The 17,965-nt window shown below is 44.3% G+C and overlaps 1 protein-coding gene across 4 annotated transcripts; it reads left to right on the top strand.

Annotated features, from left to right (window-relative positions):
* The first annotated feature begins 2,357 nt into the window (after positions 1-2,357).
* Positions 2,358-16,515, top strand: LOC109577229 (glutathione S-transferase A4). 4 transcript variants are annotated; one of them, XR_011563416.1, is made up of 9 exons: positions 2,430-2,450; positions 3,408-3,512; positions 4,153-4,363; positions 9,318-9,369; positions 10,934-11,066; positions 11,911-12,052; positions 14,047-14,178; positions 14,948-15,077; positions 15,915-16,126. XR_011563416.1 is itself a non-coding variant. In XM_019986069.2 (7 exons), exons 2-7 carry the CDS (start codon positions 3,426-3,428, stop codon positions 16,035-16,037), a joined length of 669 nt encoding a protein of 222 aa, XP_019841628.1. In that variant the 5' UTR covers positions 2,358-2,450; positions 3,408-3,425; the 3' UTR covers positions 16,038-16,515. The 4 variants fall into 4 exon arrangements, 3 of the variants coding, with proteins under 3 accessions (XP_019841628.1, XP_019841629.1, XP_070634227.1); XM_019986069.2 differs by lacking the exons at positions 4,153-4,363; positions 14,948-15,077 and having other exon boundaries at positions 2,358-2,450; positions 15,915-16,515; XM_019986070.2 differs by lacking the exons at positions 2,430-2,450; positions 4,153-4,363; positions 14,948-15,077 and adding an exon at positions 8,338-8,419 and having other exon boundaries at positions 15,915-16,515.
* Positions 16,516-17,965: the final 1,450 nt, after the last annotated feature.

Genomic DNA, 17,965 nt, shown 5'->3' with positions numbered 1-17,965 from the left:
GTTGGAAAAAATTGATAAAGATCACCACCTCCAGCAGGTTTGAAAAATATGGCTTGCCTACCTATGTCAAACTGAGTAATGTCTGTGTTAAGTCAGAATTAGAAAGATGAAATTGAATATGTACTATTATTCCTGTTTGAAAATGACTTCCTGTTCTAGGGGTGCCCAGCTGTTCTTGTTTGCTTTTCTTCTTACTTTAAACACTTGCTCTGGATACTTTGTTTTACTGCCAGATTAATCCATCTCAGTCCTCTCTTCTGAGTTGTCACTGGCCTCTTTTTAAATTAAAAAAAAAAAAATAGAATTTTATTTTTTTAGTTGAAGTATAGTTGATTCATAGTATTATGTTAATTTCTGCTATACAGCAAAGTGCTTCAGTTATACATAATTCTTATTTACTATTCTTACGGTTTATCACAGGACATTGAATATAGTTCTCTGTGCTGTACTGTAGGACCTCGTTGTTTATCCATTCTATATGTAACAGCTTATATCTGCTAACCCTAACCTCCCACTGGCCTTTCAACTGTCTAGTGACATTTACAAGTGTGTGGCTTGTGAGAATAAAAGACAAACCCATTCATTATGTCCCCCAAATCTCTATGGAGCTAGAAACCAAAGCATCGTTCATTGTTTGTTTCCACAAGTGTTCTCTGAATGTCTTCTCTGCCCTAAGCATTATTCTAGGATCAGGGTATACAAAGGTACATTTTAAGAAATATGAAAACCCCCTAACCTGTTGGAATTTACATTCTATCAAAATTCCAGATAGATAACAAAATAAACATATAGTATATTATATGACAATAAATGTTCAGAAAAGTAAATAAGGAGGATGGAAAAGAAAGTGTGTGTGTGCTTAGGGAGAGGACATCAGTTTAGACTTCTCTTCCTCCCATCCACCCCCTTAATATCTTACCTTTTCTTATCTATCTTCTTCTAATTTATGATGCTATACTATAATACACACGGATATTTCCAGGTTTCTCTTTCCCCACCCTGAACAGTCCCAGTTCATTCTCCCTGTTTCTGCCAGAGAAATCTACAGAAAATAAAATCTGATCTTGTCAGTTGCTGTAATTGATCAGCAGCACAGGCTTCTCAAGCCAGGTAATTTCAAGAACCCCTCCTGGGTGAAAACAATAATCAACATCTATAGTCTGCGAAATAGGAGAGGCTGCCTCAGGAAACAAGAAATAGGCCTTTTGGAGGCATACATTTTTAACCTTAAAATTTGTGTGAATTTTTCTATAATAATTTTGATAGTCTTAAAATATTTTTTAAAGCTCTAGCTTAATTACCACCCAGATTATAGTTGTAGCCCCACTGACACCTCTACCCCAAGGCCCCCACTTCCTCCCATCCAAGAAGGTGCTGTGGATTAAACCAGTTTTGTCGAAAGTGTAGGAAATGAAGGAGAGGCTCAAGAGGATTCACTGAGTCAAGGAAGAAAGGAGGAAAGAGGAAATACATATATATATATAAATTAAAAATACATGAAGAATAAACTATATACAATTATGTATTAATTGTATTATATGTGCTGCTGCTGCTAAGTCGCTTCAGTCATGTCCGACTCTGTGCGACCCCATGGACTGCAGTCTTCCAGGCAAGAGTACTGGAGTGGGGAGCCATTGCCTTCTCCGTATTATATGTAAGTATGTATAAACATTCATTATACATTTTACACACACAAAGTGTGAAATTAAGTTCTAATAATGTTACATATTAATAGAAAAATTGTAAAATAGTCAAAAGAAAGGCAGACTGCCACGTGCAGCGCCTCATTTGGATGTGTCTGGAGTCTTGGAAGCTTGACTACCCTACGTTCTCCTACAAATGGACCTTGAGAGCTTGTTTGGAGGTTCTAGCAGGGGAGCGCAGCTACTCGTATACCCTTGACCGAAGACCGGTCCTCCTCTAGCGGGGATGGTCGTCCTCTTCGACCGAGCGCGCAGCTTCGGGAGGGACGCACATGGAGCGGTGAGGGAGGAAGGGGACACCCGCCTAGCCAGCCAGATCAGCCGAATCAACCCTGGCGATCAATGGGGTGACAGATGTCGCAACCAGATCGCCCTCACATCCGAAAAAGCGTGGTAGTTCGCGCAGTATATAAACTACAAGAAACTTCTGTCTTTAAGGATATGTCGACTTTTTCTTTGTTTTCTAAATGCCGGATCTCTAAAATATATCTTAAACTAAGGTCCAAACCTAACTAACACTTAAAAATTATTCCCTCAAATTGCAAAAATTGCTGTTAAAACGGGCTTGATTTGGAGTTGTTTGCGTATCATCCAGCATGCCTTGCAGATGGGTGGAGCATGCTAAATATTGCCGTCTCTATTGGTGAAATATTCTGGAGCCTCGCCCACCGGCGCCCTCGGGTCCCCCGGCTGCAGACCGCTCGCTGGGCGCCTTTGTGCGGTTCTGGTCACTCCGAGTGGAGCCAGGTCTGTCTCCCTCTTGTCACTCCCACCTCCCCTTCCCCCCTCTTCTTGTTTCTCGCGGCTCCGAGTCTCTCACGCTCCTTCCTCATCCTGGAATCACCCCGCATTCATCCTGTCTATCCCTGTCTCGCTCCCGCGGCCCTGTTCCTATCCCGGCAGACACGGACCCCTGGGTTGGGGTGAGAGGTCTTGCTTGGTCGGCGTGCGTATCCTTATTAACCCGTTCTGTGCAGTCCAGAGCCCTGGGTGGAAGGCAAGCTCTGATGGTCTCCCAGCGCGGACTGAGCGGCCGCGCGGAGCGCTGAGAGCCTGTCTTGGGTGCCGAGCGGTGGCCTGGGCTCAAGAAGGGCCTGGGGGCTTCTGTCCAGGGGGGACGGGGGTGTGCAGGGCCCGGGGCCACCACCCCGGGCCCTGCCCGCAGACGCACGTCTTGCGGACAATAGTAATAATTGACCCCTCCTTCTTCTGTTGCTGTGAGGCTCGAATCTGATGAGTGTGAAAGTGAATTTTTGCAGAGGTTCCATGGGTGTGGACGTCTCTTCTGCGGTCCTTGGTCTGGCCTGTACAGGCCGAATTTGGGAAATCTGAGATTTTCAAGGTCAAAGTATATGGTGTGGTGATTCTGTGAAGTCCTGTGCTGCTAGCCCAAATGTCTTTACAGGAAATAGCCCCCCGCTTCCCAAGATCCAGAATAATAAATCATAAAGCTATGAAACTATTTGAAAGGCAAAGGTGGTGGTTGTTTTTTAAGGTTTTAAAATGGTAGTCTGTTTTTATTGATTGAGGGCAAACGCAGTTTAAAAACAAAAAACAGAAACCCACAACATCACTCCTCCCCCAACCCCCACAGAACCCCCCAGTTTGTCAAAACCCTGAATATTCAGTTAGCCCCTGAATACTGGACTGAGAACGCGAAATTGAGGCTGTTCTTTTGCGAGGAGTGCTGCGTTTGTATTTCAGAAAACCTGAAAGGCCGTGATGGCCACGAAACCCAAGCTCCACTATCCCAACGGACGAGGCCGGATGGAATCTGTGCGATGGGTGTTAGCTGCTGCCGGAGTCGAGGTACCCTAGCTATACTGGTGTTTCTGCACAGATTTGTCTTATAACGTTGAGCTCTGTCCTCTCCCGGTAATATTACAGACCTGCTTCAGTGAGTCAGAAGAGTCCTTCCTCTCAAGAATTTTTCTTTTTCTAAATGGAGTGTAGTTGATGAAATTCTCTTTTACTTTAAGCCTTAATCATTTGCTTCTGATCTACCACCAGTAAGTATTTATAATGAGGAAAACAGGCATGAACCTGCAATTTGCCAATTACACCCAGAACTTGATGACTATAAAATCTCTAGGTTTAGATCTGTTTCCTATTTACTTTAGTGACTTCAGGCTTGAAGCCCCTGCATGCCCATATCCTTTGGCCCACAGTGGTTTTGGTCTTATTTTTGCTCCGTTCTTGGAGCTGTTTCTTGATAGAAACATAAAACAGATATTAGTAGTCACGATTTGGGTGCATGTCTGTGGTTGTTCCTGGGGCGACTTGTGGAAGTAACTGCTTGTCAAATGCCCCTCATTCTGAATTTGATGGATTTACTCTCATTTTAACCTGTTCCCCTCTTCTGTCTGTTTCCTGTAAACTACTAATTGGATCCAGAAGTCTGATCAAATCCAGGCTCCTTTTTCTCCTTCTCTTTTTTTTTCCCTGCCAGACTGCAGCAAAAGTGGTAGTGTGAACATGTTTCTCATATGCGACATCACGGGCACGTGACGTCAACCTGTCTCGTTTTCAGCGTTGCTGAGTGTGATCATTGTGTTTCCTTGACATCAGCCTGTTCCCACAGTATGAAGTTTTCCTCTGTTACCCTTTCAGCCACCGTCTTTGCAGCCTTGATCATCACCGTTGTTAGGGGTTACAAAATGGTGATTTTTCTATTTCTGTTATTTCACCTAAGTTGAACTGTGATTCTCTTATAAAGAGTATTTGTTCACTGGTTATGTTCTTAATTACCTTAAAGCACATTACAGTTCACTTAAGAAAAGCAGAATAAATGCTTGATTCTTTCTATCAATTTTCAGAATAATGAGTCATTACCCTACCAAACTCCAAAGGTGATAAATGAACATAGTTGGGTTTGGGGTTTTGTTTTTTATTTATTGGTTTGGTTAGGCTTTGGTTTCCTTGCCTGTCATTATATCTCACCACATAGCATTTTACAGTTTTCTGTTAGTTGATACCATTTTTATATACAGATTCTGATTTCTGACTTCTCTTGAGAAGTTGGAAGATCTGATGCTCCTAGGGCCTCATTTTCATAGGGCAGCCGTTGCTGACTCTAAGAGGGACAGCCCCTGCAGATGGACCTTTCTAGTTTATGTAGTCTCCACCATTCCCTATGATCTCAGAACACTTTCTCTAGTTGTGTTGAGAAGAGAGGGCAACAGTTCTTGATCCCTTGACTTGAGCCTGTTTGGCTTGTTTATGTCACCTGTCTGACCCTGTGTGCTTCTGAGCTTGCAGTTGCTGTCTTGTATATGTAGATACTGGAAGCCCTTGTCCGAATCCCTTCCTCCCTAGCTTCATTCTGTGCTTCCTACTCAGCTGTGGGTCAGGATTCTTGGTTACACTCATAGCAACCCAACCCTAAGTAAGTTAAACAAAAGGGAGCATGAGTCCTATTATCCACCTCCCCCAGACCAGGCAGGCAGGTAGGGTAGGGTACTTACTTAGCCCAGTGTGGGGCATGGGTCTCAAGTCCACTCTGACCAGGTTCTCTAACCAGGAGAAAGACTGGCCTCCCTCATGAGGGCTGACCACGTGGTTTACAGGAGCAATGCCCCAAAGTTGGTTTCAGGGATCCCTCCCATGTCTGTGCCCAAAGACATTTTCAGCCACATCTGTGTTCAGTCAGGTCTGCAATAGTCAGGAGGGCCGGGCTACAGCAGCTGGGTGAGTTCGTGATTTCCAGGGTCACAGTGTCAGGTAGAGCCTGACATGTAAAGCACACACATCCCAGTAACCAGGTGCCTCACACCTGCTGGGAGGCAGCCTGGCCTAATTCCAGGAGTCAGCATCTTCCAACTCATACTTGGTTTGAGTCCTCAGACCCTGCTGTGTCCTGGATGCTGCGTCTTGGCTGCTTGGAGCTTCATTTGCCCAAAGACTCCCCAAACCCGGTCAGATCCTCCTTGTGAAGAGGGGGAATGAACAGTGTAAAAGAGAAGACATAAAGAGACACAGATGCGTAGAACAGTCTTTTGGACTCTGGGAGAGGGCCAGAGTGGGATGATTTGGGAGAATGGCACTGAAACATGTATAATATCATATGTGAAATGAATCGCCAGTCCAGGTTCGATGCAGGATACAGGATGCTCGGGGCTGGTGCACTGGGATGACTCAGAGGGATGGTACGGGGAGGGAGGTGGGAGGGGGATTCAGGATGGGGAACACGCGTACACCCATGGCGGATTCATGTTGATGTATGGCAAAACCAATACAATATTGTAAAGTAATTAGCCTCCAATTAAAATAAATAAACATATTAAAAAATAACCAAAAAAAAAAAAGAGAGAGAGAAGACTTGAAGGCCACACACTCCTCATTCAGGACTTCTGGGCAGTTCGCTCAGAAGAAGAGGGTGTGTGGAGAGGGAGGGAGTGCATGATGTGGATGGGGGCACGTCTCCAGAGGATCCCCTGGGGGACCAGCACCCCGTCAGGGAACAGAGACCGCTGATTGTGTGGACAGAAACCACACACTGTCTGTCCTTACAGCCCCGGGGCAGCCCCCAGACAGTCTCCAGCTCCTCCACGCTCAGCCTCGTGCGCTTTTTACCTTCCTCCGTCTCCCGCCATCTCACCTCCTGTTCCGGTGCCAGTTTCTTCTTACAGACCAATAGTATTATAAAGTTTGACATGAGAGAGTTTCTCTAGTGAGAGAGAGCATGCATTTTGCTACATGTTCCCAGGAGTCAAAAACCAGAATCGGAGGCATTTGGAAGGAATTAAAAAGAAATTTTATTGAAGTATATTTGATTTATACTATTTCAGGTGTACAGCAAAGTGATTCAGTTATAAATATTTTTGAGATTCTTTTCCGATATAGGTTATTACAAGATACTGAATGTAGTTCTCTGCACTATACATTAGATCCTTGTTGTTTATCTATTTTGTATATCTGCTAATACTACTAATATTTTGTATATCTGCTAATCCCAAACCCCTAATGTGTCCCTCCTGCGCCCTCTTCCCCACACTGGTAACCATAAGTTTGTGTACTGTGTCTGAACGTGTTTCTATTTTATAAACAGGTTCATTTGTGGCATTTTTTTTCAAGATTTCACATATAAATGGTGTCAGATGATATTTTTCTTTGACTTACTGCATTTAGTATGTTAATCTCTAGGTCCATCCACGTTGCTTGGAAAGGCTTGGTTTTTTTTTTTTTCATGCACATTCCTGGTCTCTCCCAGCTATTGGACGTGAATCTTTGAGGGATGGGCCTGGGTTCTGGCACATACACACGCTTTCTCATGTGCTTTATACATGATCAGGCTCATTAAAGTGTGAGAGCAGTGGTGCAGTGGAAACACCTCGGCATCACAGCTGACCGCCTGAGCATTCAAACGCCCAGAACATTCTTACCCTGAGGCTACTGTTTCCTGGGCGCCAGATGGAGTGCCTCTAGGGGCACCGAGGCCCTCTTCTCACACAGGAGGGCTGGGAATAGGAGAAGCCATGCCTTCACCCCATCATCTTGATGCCCCTCTGGTCGACTAGGTGAGGTAGACGAAAGAATGGCCAGGCCTGTGCTGCGGCTCTGTCCTTCCTGGGATGACATGGGGTGAGGGGCAGCGCAAGGCACAGGCTCGACTGGGAACCACCCAGAGACTTGGGGCCTCAGTGGGCATGAGAAGGACATCAGTATATTCGAGCATGTTGTATATGTCACAAGAAAAGGGACTTTCCAGTGTTTCTTTTCCTCCCAAACTTTTAGTTTGGAAACTTTAAAACTTACAGAAAAGTTGTAATAGTAAAATGGATACCTTTCAACTAAACTCACCAGGTGCTAACATTTTGCTGTTTGCCTCCTTCCTTCGTCTGTCTCTGCTTTTTTTTATTCTTAATCATTTGAAAGTAAGTTGCAGACATCAGCATGTGTCTTCCTGTTAAAAAAAATAAAATTGTCCCCATAACTGTAATATCATTGTCACAACTAAGAAAATAACATCAGTTTTACAACATATTATATACAACCCAAATTCAGAAGTTGCCTCTTGTGCCCCAAATGTCTATATAGCTGTTAAATGTATCTCTTTAGTAGTTATAACTACCACTCCCTCATCCAAGATCTAATCAAGATTTAGACACTTGGTGGTTGTCTCTAGTCTCTTTTCATCTAGAGCAGAATCTACATTTTGTTCTTTTCTTTCATACTCTTCACTTAACAGAGAAGGAATGTGTGATGGAGGAATTGAATCTCTTGTATGAATTTCTGCCAAGAGAAATGAAGAGTCAGTAATGTGACTTGGAGGCCAAATGGCCTAAAGAATTTTCAGAGGAGGTTTACCTAGCTACAGTCGAATCCCTTGTAAATAAAGATTTGCCCTTGAGAGCAGGGCTCATGCTTTCAGTCGGGAAGTAGATGGATGTCTAGGAAAACGGGAGCCAGACAAGTGATGAAGACCACAGAGCGGGAGCCGCAAAGGCAGAAAGTCTGTCCCCCCCAACTGGCTTCCAAACCTGCGCATCCTGGAGGAGCTTAAAAAAAACAGTTCTGGAGGTTGGAAAGAGTGCAGACCATTTGTATACTGCAGAGTGTTGCACATTCTGGATACGCCCCCGTCTCACCTTACAGCTCCGTCCAGGTTAAACTGGTTGGGATGCTGTTTCTGCAGGTCGCTGTATCTTCACTGTCCCAGCAGAGAGCGTGGGATGCCTCAAGGTGGCCCCAGTGGAGAACTGAGCTTGACCACTTGGGTAGGTGGATGGTGGGATTTCCACATCTGCAGAGACATTTTTTCTTTGTCATAATAAGTAACCTGCGGGATGATGCTTTGTGTAAATACTCTATGCCCAATGACCCAACGATTTCAGCATCTTGATCCTTATCAGAGTCAGTTATTACATTATAGGGTGAAAATTGGTGGTTTTCTAATTTTATCATTAATTAGGAACAATTCTGCATTAATTAGTGCTAATTCTGGAAAAGAGAGCTTTCTTTCTTCTTTTTTTTTTTGAATCATCATTTATGGACACAAGGATTTTTTTGGTTGATCCTTGGACTGCAAGGAGATCCAACCAGTCCATTCTGAAGGAGATCAGCCCTGGGATTTCTTTGGAAGGAATGATGCTAAAACTGAAACTCCAGTACTTTGGCCACCTCATGTGAAGAGTTGACTCATTGGAAAAGATTCTGATGCTGGGAGGGACTGAGTGCAGGAGGAGAAGGGGACGACAGAGAATGAGATGGCTGGATGGCATCACTGACTCAATGGACGTGAGTCTCAGTGAACTCCGGGAGTTGGTGATGGACAGGGAGGCCTGGCGTGCTGCGATTCATGGGGTCGCAAAGAGTCAGACACGACTGAGCGACTGATCTGATCTGATTCTCATCTATGCCTGATATCACTTGAATTGTCCCAAACGTGGCTAGGGCTTTGACATATATCTGTTTGTCTTTGAGTACATCCTCACTTTTTGACATAACAGAATCAAATTTTACCCCTGGGAGCCCAGGGATATTTAGAAACCAAGATATGGGTACTGAGTATGTTCTTTCTGTCTGTTTTTTGGGCAGTTTAACTTGGTATTTTTGGTCCTAAAACCATAATGACATTTCCCTTCTTTTTTGGGGGGGGTGTCTTTTTTAATTTAGTTTGACGAAGAATTTTTAGAAACAAAAGAACAGTTGCAGAAGTTGCAGGATGGTGAGTATAAAAATGTATTACTGTCAATAATGCTGATTTTTTAATGTCGATAATGCTGATTTAAGTGGAAGGACAAAGATTCAGCTGACACTAAACGTCCAGAACAGTATCCTAAAACCAGATAAGCAAGAGGGAACAGTGGCCGAAATTGCTAGAAAATCACTTGATTTTCAGTAGTTCTATAAAAGCCAATCAGAGGGGGAGTAGTTCTTCCCTCTGTCCACTGAGCAGCCCTTTTCCATCTCTCTCTCCTCCCCGACCTTCCTCTGCCTTTTCCCCTCTTTCTTCTACTCCCTCATCCCTTCCCTCCTCAATTTCCACCTCTTACATATTACCTGAAGCATCTGCTTGAAGTGTGCAGATAAAAGTCCCCGTTTACACTGGGCTGCTTTCTCAAGTAAGTACCAAACGGATGAGACAGCAGTGAAAGGCCTGCCTTTAACTCCTGGTCCCACCCTCCCTCCACACCCAGACCCCTGTAAGCAGCTTCCTTCCTTGCCATCAGCAGGGTCCTGAGGCCCAACTCAGGGATCCCTGGAGAGGGACCAGCTCTGCAGGGCTGTGATGTCTCCATCAGGAGTGACACTGCGCATATGCTGAGTATACATCTGCCCTCAACCCGCCTCAAGCCCTCCAGGACTGGGCTGTGTGCTATGCTTGTGACTCTTCCTGGGGTTTGGTGTAGGTAAAGGGTTTGAGACAGTCTTCTTGAAGAAAGTAAGGAGTGACTTTTTGACCGGTGACTGCGTATTTGGCAGTAGGTGGGCTGTGGGCGTGGATGCCTGTACGTTGGGCTTCATCATCAGACTGACCAAGTGACACAGTCATAGACATTCTACACAGATGGGTTGTTGTGTTCTACACTGGCCGTTGCAGGAGCCACCAGCCATACGTGACTCCTGAGCACTTGTGTCCATGGGGACGAAGGAAGTGACTTTTAAATTTTTCAAAAGTTTTAGGACTTTGCTGGTGACTCAGTGGTTAAGACTCTGCACTTCCACTGCAGTGGGGCTTGGAATCAATCTCCACTCAGGGAGCTAAGATTCTGCATGCCCCATGGCACAGGCACAGCCAAAAAAAATATTAAGCTTTAAAATTTTTAATTGATTTAGAGTTCCCTGGTGGCTTAGTGGTTAGGATTCTAGGCTTTCAGTCTTGTGGGCCCAGGTTCAATCCCTAATCAGGGAACTAAGATCCTGCAAGCTGCATGCCTCAGCCACACACACACACACAAAAATAAAAAGTTCAATTTAAATTAAGGCTTAATTATACGCATGCCACTACTGGCTACTGTATTGGCCAGCACAGCTCTGTAAAGAGATGTCTTCACTGTGTTACCCCTCACCCCTTACACTGAGACTAAGTGTTTTTCCTGGGGTGAAAATTGAAAGGTTTATGTCCATGCTAGTTTTAAGTCTTGTTTTATGGCTAAATCAGCACCCCTGAATGAAGTTGGGGGAGCTTTACACTATTTCTTAAGGCTGTGGCCCCATTCAGCAGAGTATTTTTTGAGGGATGGGGGAAAGGGGAGAGAGCACGTCTAACTCCGGGCTTCCGTTCCCAGGTAACCACCTGCTGTTTCAGCAAGTGCCAATGGTTGAAATCGACGGGATGAAGCTGGTGCAGACCCGGAGCATCCTCCACTACATCGCAGACAAGCACCATCTCTTCGGCAAAGACCTCAAGGAGAGAACCCTGTACTGTGGCTCCTCCGGGGTGTTCTCAATTGTACCTCTAGCAATGCTTAGCTCATTAGCCATCCTCCACAGCCCCCTGGTCCACTGCATGTCCTGTATTGTTAGTACAAACAAGGAACAAACCTCCAGAAAGGTCATCAAGACCACTTGGAAAGTCAGTACAGAGAGTCTGAGTAAAAATGAGGGGAAAGGATTGAATTTGGGTATTAGAGACTGTGTCTGGGGTGTGGTGAGGTTTCTGCATCCTTAAATGTTTTGATTTTATTTTTTTTTTTACTGTTCTTGCAAATCTATTATCACTGAGTATTAGGGAATCAGAAGCTGCTGTGACATTCAAGGCCCAGAATACTGTGCACTGGCTTATAATTTGAACTCAGAGCCTGGTCTTTGTACCTCCTGGATCATGTCCCTGGGCAAAGTGTTAGGCTCTAGTGTCCTGATGAGTTTCCAGTGTGATGAGGGTTCTAATAGTATATTCCTCATAATGCTGTAGGATTCAATGAAATATTAGATGTAGGGTATTTAGCACCACTCCTCGTACACACCAAGTATTCTGTAAATGGTACCCACTATTTTTACAAATGTGAAGTTGTACCCATACTGAGCATGGGTGAAAGGACATCCATGACTCTGGTACTTCGAGATTTGTGATGGGTTTCTCTGAAGAAGTTTTCTGATTTATAACTAGAATTGACTTTGCATCTTTGCTGTTAAGGGACAGGTGGAGATGAATGCTTCTTGATATTTAAGTAGCCCGAGCTGTAAGAGAAAAGCATTCTGGATATTTAGCTGTGGGAGCCAATGAGGGGCCACTGAGAAAATGCTTTGTGTGTGTGTTTTGAAGGATTGACATGTATGTGGAGGGGACCCTGGATCTTCTGGAACTGCTTATCATGCATCCTTTCCTCAAACCAGACGATCAGCAAAAGGAAGTGGCTAATATGGCCCAGAAGGCTATAATTAGATACTTTCCTGTGTTCGAAAAGGTAGGTGGCAGCTAAGCCTGTGGAGACAGCATCACCAGACCACAAAACACCCCTCTTCTGCTCAGGCAGAGTAAAAGCTGAGCCCTGCAAGACCAGCCCTCTGGGTTCCAAAGAGCTGACGGTTGCGTCAGCACAAAGCCAGCATGTCTTGGAGCCTCCCCTACTCTTCCAGAGTCTTCCGTGCTCTCTGGCCAAGATACAGGCTCACCTCTGTATGCACTGTCATTGCATGCCTTTGCCAGGTGGCACCCTGTACAGGACACAGGAGAGCAGAAGCCAGCTCCTTCCTTCCTTCTTTCGTTCCATCCTACTTGATAGTTGGATATGAAGAGAAGAACCGTGGCTGTTTTATTTCTCTTCCCTTTTGTTCTCTTTCTTGTCTCATTACGGTATCTGTTTTACTGAACTTCAACTCCTCCTCTCTTTTCCTCAATGGAGAAGGATTATTTTAAATGCCTCAGTTAAAAAACAAGAGCAAGTAAAAGCCGGGAATTGGCAGATTTCCTCTGGCCATTGACGTGGACGTAGATAAGAAGGAAGAGAGGTGCTTTCTGAGTGTTTCTGCCCTTGGTTTCATGGTCTCTTGCCTGCAGGAACTTTGTGAATGTAAAATAGGATGATGCAGAAATGGGCTGTGGTGAGGGAGGAACAGGTGTCTCGGATAAGGGTCACTGCCAGCTTCTGTCTCCCTGTGAGTCAGACTACGTCAGAACTCCGCCAAACATACGGGCTAAAAGTTATTACTTTCTTATCTAGTTAGTTATTTATAGCTACACTGGGTATTTGTGGCTGCACACCGGCTTTCTCGGGTTGTGGTGAATGAGGGCTACTCTCTAGGTGTAGCGCGTGGGCTTATCATCATGGTGGTTTCTCCCGTTGCCAAGCTCTAGGGTGCGTGGGCTTCAGTAGTTGAGACACGAGGGCTTAGTTGCTCCGCAGCACGTGGAAACTTCCCAGACCAGGGATCAAACTCGTGTCCCCTTCATTGACAGGCAGATTCTTACCCACTGGACCACCAATCCTGTTACCTTCTTTTTACACATAATGAAATAGAACCACAGAGAGACTTCATGACATGCCTAAGGTGGGAGCCAGGACTGGAACTCTGGCCTCTGACTACATTCCAGACTCTGTCTTTCTCCAGTCTGGCTCCAGTCACTCTGTTTGATTTGGAATCATCTTAGAGTCCCTCTCTCTCTCTCATACACACACACATGCACGCACATACACATATCTGCAAAGGGGCTCTCCCCTGGTCTCCCCCTGTTCCTTGCTTCTTTCCAATCGCCATCTATTCCTGTGAATCTCCGCACCTAACCCTCAATATGGGAGTCAGGATGAATTCTCATTCTTTTAATTTTCTTGGTCTTGAAAGTGAAGTGAAAATATTAGTCGCTCCATCGTGTCTGACTCTTTGCAACTCCACAGATTGTAGCCTCTGTCCATGGGATTCTCCAGGCAAGAATACCAGAGTAGGCAGCCATTCCCTTCTCCAGGGGATCTTAGATGTTAAAGGAAGCCTGCTTTTTTTTTTTTCTTCTTCACTGTCGTGTCTAGTTTACGACTGTGAGTCCTGACAGTCATAGAAACACAGAACTGGGAAATAGATTAGACTCCTTGGACAGGACCAGTGGCTTACTTCTTACATCCTTCCCACCATCTCCTGAATGCATCAGGACTAATTCTTTTCTGCTGACGCATTTACAGAATAGCTGTATCCTTTTAAAGCACCAGATGCTATATCCAGAATTAATACTTCCTTCTGCTTTTCAGGGTCTCATTCTGTTATAAAGCAGAGACCTATGGATGCTGTCATTTCTACACCTTTTTTGCTCATTCTCTCTTAGGGAACTTCCTCTTAGTTGATGTTATTTGTAAAAAGATAAAAGAAAAAGGCCATGGTTTCAGCTCTTAGATGCTGCACTGATTCCATAGCTATATTAGTTTCTCCATGTCTACCATTGTAACCGATGTAAAACATTTATACCCTGCAGGTTTTACGGGGTCATGGACAAAGGTTTCTTGTTGGTAATCAGCTGAGTCTTGCAGACATAATTCTACTCCAGACCATTTTGGCTCTAGAAGAGAAAATTCCTAATATCCTGTCTGCCTTCCCTCACCTCCAGGTAAATAAACTAATGTTTTAGAAGATTGACCCACAACTCTTAGGCCTTCCTTCAATGTCTGTTGATTGATTGGCTCTGTGTGTGTGTATGTAATATTTTTGGTTCTCATTATGGTGGTGGTGTTGTGCAGTCTCTGAGTTGTGTCCAACTGTTTTGTGACCCCATAAATTGTACCCTGCCAGGTTCCTCTGTCCATGGGATTTCCCAGGCAAGAATCCTGGAGTGGGTTGCTATTTCCTTTCCTTCTCCAGGGGATCTTCCAGATCCAGGGATCAAACCTGCTTCTGGCAGGCAGGTTCTTTACCACTGAGCCATCGGGGAAGCTAGATTCTAGTTATTAAAATGAAATGAAAGTACAGACTTGAAATTGGTTTTCTGGTTCCCAGGCCCTTAGAGCTGAGCAGTTGTTTACACATGAAAGAAGTTGTCTCTCGACTTTGCTGCGTGACTACACTCTTGGAACAAATTCCATACTAGAGTTTTTGTTAATATTAGTGACATATGTGTGAATACTTCTGTATAATGTTTGTACACATGCTTAATTAAGGCTGTGCTTTGTACACAGGAGACATTTGGTAAATGGTAGCTTTTTAAGTAAATGACCTCTTTATTTTGAAAGATTTTATTAGAATAATTATAGACAATGGATGTTCAGTTCCCATATAATTTAGAATTTTTACCAGATCAAATGGATTTTTCCTCTCAATTACTGAAAATTGTTAAGATTTGACTCTATGAATGAAAACAGATTTCTTTTTCTTCTTTGCAGTTTACATGAATATCTGGTGTCTTGAACCCTACGTTACAAAAATGCAACTGGCCATCGTCCACACATAGCTGGAAAGAGAATTCATTTGTTAATAGAAGTAAAAATGTCCAAGGAAGCTGAACCTTAAAATGTAACTTGTACTGTCTGATGAATTTTAAAAGTATTTCTATTTAAACTTTCTTCTTAGAGCAATATATTTGAGGTACTTAAATGGCACCCCACTCCAGTACTCTTGCCTGGGAAATCCCATGGACGGAGGAGCCTGGTGGGCTGCAGTCCATGGGGTCTCGAAGAATTGGACACGACTGAGCGACTTCACTTTCACTTTTCACTTTCAGGCATTGGAGAAGGAAATGGCAACCCACTCCAGTGTGCTTGCCTGGAGAATCCCAGGGACGGCGGAGCCTGGTGGGCTGCCGTCTATGGGGTCACACAGAGTTGGACACGACTGAAGCGACTTAGCAGCAGCAGCATGTATTTTTTGTCCTTCTTTTTTCTTTAAGCAAGTATAATCCCATTCTAAGTATCTTTTTTATTTTGCTGTCTCTGAAAAAAGTTGACATCGTGGTGTGGATTTGCATAAAGCCTGGTCTAGATCCCAGCCACTGTGGCAGATTGTAAATAATACCAACAGATCAGCCCCTCAACAGATGTTGGATTATGGCTCTGTTTGGATCCCTGTAACAAATATTTATTGCAGACACTTTGATGGGCCATTTTGCAGCACCGTATTTTCATAAAATGGCTCAGCCAGTAAAGAATCCACCTACAGTGCAGGAGACCTGGGTTTGATACCTGGGTTGGGAAGATACCCTGGAGAAGGGAACAGCTACCCACTCCAGTATTCCGGCCTGGAGATCGCCATGGACTGTATAGTCCATGGGGTCGCAAAGAGTCGGACATGACTGAGCAGCTTTGAAGTTCAAGTTCAATTTTAGCCTTGAACTTTTGCGTTTTCTCTTTTCAGGAGTACACAGTGAAAATCAGTAATATCCCTACAATTAAGAAATTCCTTGAACCTGGCAGCAAGAAGAAGCCTCCCCCCGATGACATCTACGTGAGAACCGTGTACAACATCTTCATGCCATAGGACAGCAGTACAGCTGTGACTGAGCACTGCCCCCAGAGATTGATGTGTCCACAGTAGTGTCTTAATTGAAGCCAGGCTGCCGTGATCCAGCTCTGTCGTGGTGCTGTGTATATTGTTCCTAAGTTGGTCTTTCATGTCCTAATATCTCTTTGAGAAACATCGACCTGTTTTTTTGGTCCAGTGAGTGATTGTTACAGGACCTCTTCTGAAATATTTTTGGAGAGATCAGCCTTTAAGTTAGATCTGCTCTGTCTGTTCATTTCCTGGTACAGGGATGGGTAGGACCTTGTATCGTCTGTCCCCTGAGCTTTTGTCCTCTCCTTATCCCATTCTAAACTCCCTCCAGTCTCTTCCTGTTTTTAGTGTCTAATAACAATGGAGTTTTTACTAGATAGTAACTCTCCTCTGAGCTATAATAGATCCGTGGTAGTGATGAATGCCTTTGATATTCACTAAAATAAAGGATTTACAAATCATTGCCCTGCTGCTAGAATTTTTAAGTTAAATTATTTGGAATATATAATGCATTCACATGGTTCAAAAATCAAAAATATACAAAAGGCTATACAAGAACTTCCATGGTGGCCCAGTGGTTAAGAGTCTGCCTACCAATGAAGGGGACACAGGTTTGATCCCTGGTCCCGGACCTAAAATCCCACATGCCATGGAGCAACTAAGCCCACGCACCACTACTACTGAAGCCTATGTGCTCTAGAGCCCATGCTCCACAACGAGAGGAGCCACCTCAGTGAGAATCTCACCCACTGCAACCAGAGAGTAGCCCCTGCTCGCTGCACCTAGAGAAATCCCGTGCGCAGCAACAAAGACCCAGCACAGCCAAAAATAAATGAACTTATATTGTTGGAAGTGTTTCCAGCTCTGCCTCCCAGTTCTTTTCAGTTCTGCTCCCTGCAGGTAAACATCATTATCCTTTGTATATCCTTCCAGTTATATTTGACATAAGTGTAAGAAAATATGAATATATATAACTTTTATCCTGTTATTACCCAAATGGTTATTTAGGGACTTCTAGTTTTTTTTGCACTTCAGAACTAAAAGTATGACTTAGTACTGTTTTAAACATGTATTGACTTGCATCTTAAATATTAATTGAGCTCCTATTATGTGCCAGGCAGGGTGCCAGAAGGCAAAACCCTAAAACAGAGCCCTGCTTTAGAAAAAAGTCACCACGCAGTAGGCAAGATAGATGCATCAATAGCAGAAGTAATTTTAGAAAAGAAAAAATTGCCACTCGAGAGTAGCTAATACTTGGGAATTTAAAAACTGGAGAAAGGCAAGTATTTGATCCGCGTCTCATAAAGAAAACACACTCATTTCTTACTGCAAGAGGGATTTCTGCCCAGATGTAAAGAAACAGTCCCGAGGTGACCCTTCATGCCTGTCACAATCAATGCAAGCCCCTTGGAGTTTTATTAGAGGAAAATCCAACACATGTGGAGATGGTTTTCTGCCTTCACATTTTTACAATTTGAACACTCAGTCATCACTCAGATACTTAGAACTGCTGAAGGAGCAAGGGCTGGCAGCAGGTGCATCACCGGGCAGGCCTGGGGAGCACTGGTGTCCAGGCTGATGCTCCCACCAGCCTCCTGGGAGCAAAGGAACAAAAAAGAAGAAACTGAATGGGTGTGGGGGTGGGGATGCAGAAAGAGTCACCTTCCCACGTACAGGTCGGCCTTGGCTTCAGGAAGCTGATCTCTAAGCCTTGGAATCTCTCTTACCATTTACTATTCGGAGACATGCCTGATAGGAGTATCTTTGTTTGCCAGGGGCCCTGGGCCAGGTAGATAACAACGGCTATATGATTTCAAGCATAGGCTTTGAGCCACGGCAAACATGGAATGGAGGACGGGGCTCTGGGTCATGTGGTGTCAGCCCCACTCTGGAGGGGGCTGGAGACAGATCAG

The sequence above is a fragment of the Bos indicus genome, chromosome 23 (assembly GCF_029378745.1).
Source record: "Bos indicus isolate NIAB-ARS_2022 breed Sahiwal x Tharparkar chromosome 23, NIAB-ARS_B.indTharparkar_mat_pri_1.0, whole genome shotgun sequence".
NCBI lineage: Eukaryota > Metazoa > Chordata > Mammalia > Artiodactyla > Bovidae > Bos > Bos indicus.
Note: the sequence above shows the minus strand (reverse complement) of the source record. Positions and strands in the feature narration are given on the sequence as shown.

Coding starts and splice junctions, on each gene's coding strand:
- LOC109577229 (XM_070778126.1), top strand. CDS start 4,190: ATGCGACATCACGGGCACGTGACGTCAACCTGTCTCGTTTTCAGCGTT. Junction 11,067..11,910: donor GACCTCAAGGAGAGAACCCT/GTACTGTGGCTC, acceptor TGTGTTTTGAAG/GATTGACATGTATGTGGAGG. Junction 12,053..14,046: donor ACTTTCCTGTGTTCGAAAAG/GTAGGTGGCAGC, acceptor TATACCCTGCAG/GTTTTACGGGGTCATGGACA.